Source organism: Micromesistius poutassou (assembly GCF_964030765.1).
Source record: "Micromesistius poutassou genome assembly, chromosome: 9".
Lineage (NCBI taxonomy): Eukaryota > Metazoa > Chordata > Actinopteri > Gadiformes > Gadidae > Micromesistius > Micromesistius poutassou.
The window spans coordinates 1,994,008-2,003,150 of NC_140279.1; the positions used below are offsets into that span (position 1 = coordinate 1,994,008).

Genomic DNA, 9,143 nt, shown 5'->3' on the forward strand with positions numbered 1-9,143 from the left:
ACGTCAAAATTCCACAAATTCAATATGGTCTAAGAAATACCAATATAAACAATCTGACATTGAGCAATGATGGTCTGAAGACATTGAAACATCAATAAACAATCATTAATCTTAATAAAAATAAACCATGATCATTATTTCAAGATCTCAGAAGACAACAGTTGACCCCCAAAAACGGCTCTTTATATAGCATCTATGAAGCAAAAATAAATATAAAGGCTTTCTGATGTGTTTGAAAAGCGTTCTTACACGTGAAAGTTCTACAGTTAGGAAGCATGGGTATATTTTAAAGCTGAAGCACTGCTAGCCTCATATGCTCTCATGGTCTGTGATTGACAGGACAACTCCAGATATGCTTCAAACACTGTCACTGGGATATTGTACTTGGCTATTTAATCATTTCACTTTCACAGACAAATGGAGGATGAGGTTCCCAAAAGTGAACATTTTGACCTCCAAATGAAGACATGACATCAGGTCCTGTATTCTCAGCTAGATTATGTTTGAGTCAGGGCGTCTTGGTGGGTTTGCCTTCTGCAGGTATCACATGAACGATTCATGTGCCAAACCTTTGCTGTACACTGCAAAGAAAAAAAGACAAGAAAAAGCATTTGATATAAGCATTTGATATATAACATTTGAGAATGGTCTATTACATGTTTTACCTTGATTTGTCTGTTTACATTACAATAATATTACGGAAGAGGAATGTAGTAATCCCTAAACAGTTAGATATGGTCATACCTTTGCCTGTCTCTGGCCCGCACTATTGACTGATCAAAGAGTTAATTTCATGACATTTTCGTCCTGTTTTGTATCAACCTCCCTGCCAAACCTCTGTCTCCATCCCTCCATTGCTCTTGAGGAGTTGATCAAAGATTTTTTCTGGATTCAACTTCGTCCTGTTCTCATCCTCCCCCCTGCCAGGCCTCTGTCTCTAACCCTGACATACTGTGTTTTGTGATGAATTAAAGAGAAAAATTAGGGGAGAGTATGCAGGATTAACATGCAGAATTTGGATGCAAAATTGATCTAATCAATGAAGGACTGTGCTGGTTGTTTTGGGAATCCTGCGGGAGTCCATGAATAAAGCATTGAACCTGGTCTATTTGAGACCACAGACTTAGAAACTGCACCCTGCTCTGAACTATCAATAGTTTTTAATTTGTTGAGCAAGCCAGGTGTAAACAAGGGGACTACAACATATTTAAACTTCTTCAAATACCTTTTGTTGTTTTGTTAGTTTTTTCTATTTGTTTTCTCTTCCTAAATAATTTGGGATCCCTCCATCAATTAAAGACGTTACATAGACCTATTGCATGTATCCCATTGTCCCAAAACAGAGCAACCACTTCCTCCTTGTGCCTAATACGAGAACTACAACGACAAAGTGCCTTTACCTTATACATGTATGAGGAGAGAGTCATTCAGGAAATCATTATCCCGAAATCATTGACTTCGGCCTAGAAACAAATAGTAAAATGATTGGTTGTAATTGTTATGCATATAGGATATGATGTACATATTTTTAATTCAAAGCAGGTCATTGATTTATATAAAAAATGTGTAGGCTTGTGTTGACATGGGAAGTAGGCCTACCTATCAGACTTTTTAGCTGGTTGTGGTGGGTTTGACTGCTGTTGCTGTTCTTGTTGTCTCTGCTCTTGCTCCAACCTACAAACACATACATACACTCTCATTTAGCTTAACAAAGTGCAGATAAGACAATATAACTTTGTTTTATTATATGGTATATATTTTACCTCTCTTTTCGTGCTTTAATCCTCTCCTCGTCAAATCTGGAAATAATTGAATGAATACCAATAAATGGAAATATTTGATAACAAAATAACAAATATATGATTAATCAAAATCAAACCTCTTCCTATGAAAATGTACTCCTGTATTATTTTCATCAAACTACGTCAACGAAAAAAATAAAAAAAATGTCAGCAGTATATTCTGAAATTACTGATCTACGACCAGAATATCGGTCAGTTTTACATCTACAGCTCGTTTCTCCCATCTAGTGGTGAGGGACACTTACTGCACCACACACTCTGGAACCTGGACATGCTCCATGGGAACCATCTCTGCCAGCTCGTCCAGACTGTGCACATACTGGATCTTATTCATGAACTTAACACTGCAGGAGGGACAAAAGAATTACAACGAAACCATGGTTGTAGCCAGACCTCTAATTTACTGATACATTACATTTTCTAATAGCATTACATTTACATTTACATTTAGGGCATTTAGCAGACACTTTTATCCAAATTGACTTACAACAAGTACATTTGTCAGAGGAAGGAGAAGCAATATATCGCTGTCGGTGCAGTAAGGGTACAGTAAGCATTGCTGCGTGTGTTTACTTGTATGTGTGTACCGTATGTAAACGTTTGTGTGGTGTGTTTGTGTGTCACCTGATGAAGGGTCTGGATATGGCCAGCACGGTGCGGATGAACCAAGTCGGATGAGCGATGACCAGAGACTTGAGGTTCTTCCTCAACCTTAAACCACATAGCAACTGATGAGCCGTTCATGCTGGACCATTCACATAGCAACGGCAACAGTGTCATCAGTGTTGTTTTGTTTCTTATTTTGTGCCAAGCATCTCGATATGGAGTTTGAGATTAATCATCATATTAGCAGCTGTAAGATACTCTGAATAGTTATTAGGTAACAAATTTCACCCACATAACTATTATGATATGCTTTTATGATATGCTTATGCAGGTAGATTCTGCGTGTGCACCTAGAGTTGGCTTAGGGTCGCTACAGATATCAGTGTCTGAGTCATCCTCAGTCTCCTATTGGCTGAAAGCAGCTGACACCTTCTGCACCTTAAGCTTCCTGCTGTTCAGTAGCAGCAGTGTCAGTACAGATGCCATGGGTGTCTGTGCTCAGAGCCAGGTACAACCGACCATTAGCCACGTTGTCTAAACCAATTAAAAGTGAGCCGCAAACAATGGCTTTGCATACAACGCACACAAATAATAAGACACATGGTGTATATTTAAACAAAAATGTGTTAATAGATTTTAAGCATTTAAAATGCTATGTTTGTTTACTAGAAGATAATAACTATTTCCTCAGAGTTCAAATACCTTCTGTCTATCATCTGGTAGCACTTCTTCAGCCAGCTGATCCCTGGCATCTTGCCGCGGGGCGTAGCTCCGTTCATGTAGATGATGAGATAGTCTTCAGCCACAAGCATCTCCAGACTGCTCACCACATACCTGGAGAGGAAGAACAGCACTGGGCTCAGTGGCTTTCAACGGGGATCATTTAGGACACTAAAAATTCAGAACAATGCATCTTTGCAAATGATTTCATGGATAGAAAGTCATTACAGTAAGAAAGACTATGCAACCCTGCAAATTAACAATGTTTTTTGTAAAAAGATCAGTATGTATTATTTATATCTTATAATTCACAAATTGAATAATAAATTACCCTAAAAATATTCCAGTCGGAAAACTCATACTTAAAAATAATCAGACGGTCCTGATGGTGTGTCGATGAGGGCCCACTTACAGAAAGAGGTTCTCCATGATGTAGTGGTAGTCTGAGCAGCTACTGTCTGGCAGGTAGCACGCCGAGAACACAATGATGGCGTTCAAGCCCTCGCCATAGTAACCTGAGGAGAGAGCACGTGGCGAGGTGTGAATACCTCATGTCTTTGACTTGAGCAGCGGTCACACACAATAACCACACTATCATTTAACTAAAGCTTCAGGAAGATTTTTCGTCAACTTAAAGACGGTTTAGTAAAAGTAATAATAATAGCAAGTAATAATAATAATAATAATAATAATAAACCTTAACTTAATAGCACATTTTATTAAGTTATAAAGAAGTTATAATGTTTGTGCTAATGCTGTGCTTTAGCAAGCACAGCATTAAGGGATTACTTAAAATCCTCAAAGGATCACTAAAAGAGGGTAGGTAAACAATAGATTTGGAGTAAATTCCAAAAATGGAGTAAAGTGAACAACGTGTACTAATATCTTCAAAAGGTGTTCAGGGCTTCATGTACGTCAGTATACTACATGCCCGCTTGGCCTTTTTGAACTGCCCACGCCCATGAGCGAGACTGAGACCACGGACCTCCATGGGTGATGACGCGCAGGTAGGGCCTGATGACCTGCATGTCGATCCGGTGCTCCTGTTCCCCGATGACCACCGTCCTCCAGAGACGCCCGTTGGCGCCCACCCCCTCGTCGTCCACGTCCCCTGAGCCTTCCGCGGGGGCCGCCTTGGCCGAGGCCACCGGCGCGTCGTCTGGACGGGGGCGAGAGGAGACGCTGAGTGACCGCCGCCGCGCGTCAGGGTTAAAAACCACGAGCTCTGGGCTCGGCTCTGGGCTCGGCTCTGTCTCGAGACGGCCGCGTTAGATGGAACACGTTAGATGGAACGCGTTAGATGGAACACGTTAGATGGAACACGTTAGATATAACACGTTAGATAGAACACGTTAGATAGAACACGTTAGATGGAACACGTTAGATAGAACACGTTAGATGGAACACGTTAGATAGAACACGTTAGATAGAACATGTTAGATAGAACGCGTTAGATAGAACGCGTTAGATAGAACACGTTAGATAGAACACGTTAGATAGAACACGTTAGATAGAAAACATTAGATGTACAACACAGGAGAGATCGCTTTGAGGGATGATAATGGGAGCAGTTTAAGTCAAAGAAATAGTCAATAGTATTTATGATTTACTAGTAATTTCTATCTAAAGCAACTCAGTGGTTTTGGTTTGGACACACGTCACTCATGAGCAGGTTGAGCTCTGGGGGACATCGGGGTCATCTGAACCCAGGCACTTTAAGAAGGTTCTGGGTTCCAACTAATCGACATACATAACCCACTTTTGGAAGTTGGGTTGGAATTAAGTAACACATATACACTTAGACCCATTTGTACTCGAACTCCTCACCTTCCCATTCAAGGTCGTTGCCGTTGGTGATGAACTCCAGCGAGTCGGTCTCGTCGGGGGTGTCCAGGTCGTCCACGTTGATGTCCAGGTCGTCGGGCGTGTCCAGGAAGTCGTCCGACAGCAGGGAGCCCTCGCTCTGGTCCAGGGACAGGTTCATCTCCGGGGCGATCAGCGTGCGCCGCTTGCGGTGTGTGGAGGACCCGCCTCCGCCTCCGCCGCTGGCGCTCACGTGGAGAGAGCGTGGGGGGGCTGGTCAGAGAAGAGGAGAGAGGGGAAGGGGTCGGGGTCGGGGGGCAGGGGGTTGTCATAGAGATAACAGATGTTTGATGACCTAGAAATGGATTACAGGAATGACGTTATTTATACACGGGCCTGAGTTTACACCACCGAGGTGGTGGAGCGATCAATGTGTTACAATATGTACACCAAGCACCGGAAGTCTCAACTGCCAACACAGCGGCTAAGGTCTGCGCCGGTAGTTCCGATGTGTCCTTCAGGAGAATTATCGATCGCTGTGAAGAGATTCTGGGCCCCGGGCTCCAGTTTGACTCACAGGCTCGGTCGTCTGTGAGGCCGCAGGAGGGGTCCATGTCTCCGTACTCTGGTAGTGGCCTGAGGAGGAGAAAACAAACGCACACACTCTCAACAACAACCCACTCGATCGGTGTCTGCCTGACTGTTTATCCCATCTGGGCTCCCTGACGTTATAATAACACAACCTCTTCCGTAAGCTGGTGGTTAATGGACTATTATTACCACCCGGTCGGTGTCAGTGTGTTGGTTGTCAGGGTTCTTAGCTTTACGATATACAGGAAAAGAGGCGAGCAGAGAGGAGAGGGATGATAATTAACATATCCCCGGGGGACGGGAAGATTATAGCCCTGCTAGGCAGGGTGGCAAAAAAGCAAACCAGGGGAAGAGGAAGAGGAGTGGAAATGAAGAATGAAGAGAGGACAGAAACAGCAAAAGAGTGCGAGGAATAGACTGTTCATTCCTCTCCTCTCGATTATTTACGGTCTTATTTGTCACCGCCACAAGGGCAAATGGTGCTTCAATCCATGCAAATATACCTAGCTCAGTGTTTGGTGTGTGAATCCATGCGTTTGGACACCTGCATCCGGGTTTTACAGCATGTGCCTTAGTGCTCTACTGATGACATGAAGAGGTTTGTTTTCCTCAGCCATCCTCTAGAGCCTCACATTACAGGAAACACGCTTATGATCCTCAGAACAGATAACAGAAAGGTGGAGCGGGGGGGGGAGCGGGGGGGGCAGGGTCCCTGCGCATCACACGCAGTCTGCGCACCCAGTCCTACCTGGGACCAACAAGGTTTGAAACCGTCTCCCTCCGCAGAGGCACAGCGCAGGCCCGCTCAGTGCTTTCCCCGAGTCAACAAGCAGCACATGGTGTACATGAGGGGAACATCGCTGAGCCACGCAGACCCCCCCTCGTTCCCCACGGGACTCGCGTGTTGATTAGTATTCCAAAAGCTTTGCCCTTTGTCACAGTGGAAGCTTCTCTTTCTTCTAGACACGTACGCAGCAGAGCCTGTAAGAGTCTCTGTCAAATCACTGTTCTGTTGTCTGCCTACACCGTCTCCCCTTAATGGGCAGAGGAACCAGTATTACATTATTAAAAAGGTTTATAAATAATGCTTACCTTGAATAGAGGAGATGGTTGTTTTGGATAAAGGCTATTCCGATGAGCAAATTGATTTTACACCCTTTTTATAGCCTACAAAAATCCTTGAGCAGAATATCTATTTGGGACAGAGCACCTCAGAAGCTAAAGCCTTGCCATCCATTTTCCTCAGGCTTATCCTTCTGTCTCTTCCTCTCATCTGCTAAGCTAAACCTGCCTCCATTTTCCTGGTGATGCTGTGTTGTTGACTGGCCTCTGCTATTTCGTCATGTCACATGACGTGGCCTACGCCCATATATGGGAGGAGAGCTGCACCTGCTCCCCAGCCTCCCTACCTCCCCATCTGACTGGGAGGAGAGGAGGAAGAAAGCACAGCACTGTCACTTTCAGGCATCGCCATGCTCTTTCATTTGCTCCCCCCCCCCCCCCCCTCTTTCTCACTGTGTCTATCCCGCTCTATAGAAGTCACTCAACCACTGCACACTTTCAGAATCTGTTTGTCATACGGCTCCATTGTCAAATATTTGTCTTGTAATTAGAATAATTACAAGATGAGCCATTGTGTTATACAATTAGCCATTGTGCAATACAATGCCCCCCCATTCATTTTTGTGTTTTCTTTTTCCTTCTCTGCATTAAGGATCTGCCCTAACTCATATTTTTTACATATGTAAAAAATATGTAAATAAATCTCTTTCTGTAAAGGGTTTTAACCCCACCTGAGGGAATTCTGTAGTGTGTACACATACACACATACATTTACACACATACCTCACACACGTACCTCCACACAAATATATTCACGCACAAGTGTGCCTATTTGTCCTTAGAAAACCACGTAGATAATGTAATGTGGTGGCAAGCATATGATGTCTCACTCAATGGCGCACATTGGATCTTGGACCAGGATTTGTGAGCAATGAAAAGACGATAACGATGATGGATTTGGGAAATAAAAGAAACCCACTTTGGGAAGTCTTCATCCTGCCACTCGTCCTTTACCTCCATGTTCTCCATTCTCAGCCGGGCCTCTGTGGTGCCCATCCCTGGGGGGCACGAGGAGAGGGTCTGGATGGATCAACACAGAGTGCCAGCATTACTGAGGAGTGTTTCTCAAATGGGGGAACACGTACCCCTAGGGGTACTTTGAAGTATGGCGGGGGGTGTATATATAATATATATATAAAATATACAGTATATATACGAAATAACGCTTTTCATCTCAGTTCTTGGCTATATATATAGATGGATATATAGATCTATATATAGACAAGAAGTGAGATGAAAAGCCTTATTTCGTTTTTATCCCCCACTATCAAATATCTTTATGGGGGTACAGAGATAAAAATAGTTCTAGAACCAGATTTTGATTGAACGGGGCCAACGATGATGGATGATCACCTGGAGGCAGACAGCCTACCTGTGCTTTAATTAGAGCCCACTCTCACGCATTACCTCCACTGGCAATCATCATCAACATGAAAGATGTCATTTTCCTCCGATTCATCCACCTCCCATCATGGTAATGTAAGGAGCTGAGGTCACCCAGGGAGGTTGATCCCTTCCTCCCCCCTCCCCATGTGAGAGTCATGGGGCTGACCGATCTGACGAGTCCCCCTCTCTCCCTGGACCAGACCCAGAGTGTTATTGAGCCGGCCACTGAAAGAGTGGACCTCTCCTACATAATCCTCCCCTGGCCCGGCTGCTAATTCCCTCTGGTTTGACTTTGGCGCTTACTCTTTGATGCCCCGGATTCCGGATGATTTGCGGTCACAAGCAACAATGCTATAACGACTCCTGATATATCGGCTCTCCGATCTCCCCAACCCACACAGGCTGTTTACATGGATGTTAGCTGTTGTGTTGAAACAGGAAATCTGCTTGAATTAATTCCTTATATGCCTTGTTTATATTTAGTCTCTTAACAGACTTCAGCAACCTCCTTCTGCTCTCAATTCTGAATCAGAAATACCTCAGGGCTTACAGGTGAACAGGAATACTTATTTGTTATTACATTTGTTATTACTTGTTATTACAGCACTATGCTTAATTCATGTGTAAAATCAGCTAAGCCATTGATTGGCCGTTTATTAGCAATACTACTAGAGTGGAGTGTGCACAATTAAGACTATGTTATTTCCTATTGTTCTTAAAAACACAGCCAACCTTAAATGCAACACTCCCTTATGACAACACAAAATACAAAAGCACACACTGACCTATTAGAACGTCAAAGACTGTGATGGTATATAAATAATACAAACCTATTTATATACATTAATTAGACAATGTATGTACTTATTGGTAATACAAACCAAAAACAAGCAAGATCCAAAATAATACATTATAATGCATCCGCATTAAAATATGAAATAATACTTAGAAACGATTGACTACTCACTAACCCACTGTGTAAAATGGCTTCACAGCTCTTCCATTTTAAAATCCAACAGAGAAATCTATGTTCTGCTGCACAATACAGCCATGCCAGCCCCCGAATCAGCCAGGCATTCAATGCATTTTGTTGTGAGAAGGGATAGGAATGCA

General features: G+C 43.3%; 1 protein-coding gene across 1 annotated transcript; it reads right to left on the reverse strand.

Annotated features, from left to right (window-relative positions):
• Nucleotides 1-1,595: 1,595 nt before the first annotated feature.
• atcaya (ATCAY kinesin light chain interacting caytaxin a) lies at nt 1,596-7,640 on the reverse strand (the record flags this gene model as incomplete). The annotated part of the gene is made up of 10 exons (XM_084473511.1): nt 1,596-1,674; nt 1,764-1,799; nt 2,048-2,146; nt 2,427-2,513; nt 3,111-3,242; nt 3,541-3,643; nt 4,114-4,287; nt 4,956-5,204; nt 5,509-5,567; nt 7,564-7,640. 10 exons carry the CDS (start codon nt 7,638-7,640, stop codon nt 1,596-1,598), a joined length of 1,095 nt encoding a protein of 364 aa, XP_084329637.1.
• Between the last annotated feature and the right edge of the window lie 1,503 nt (nt 7,641-9,143).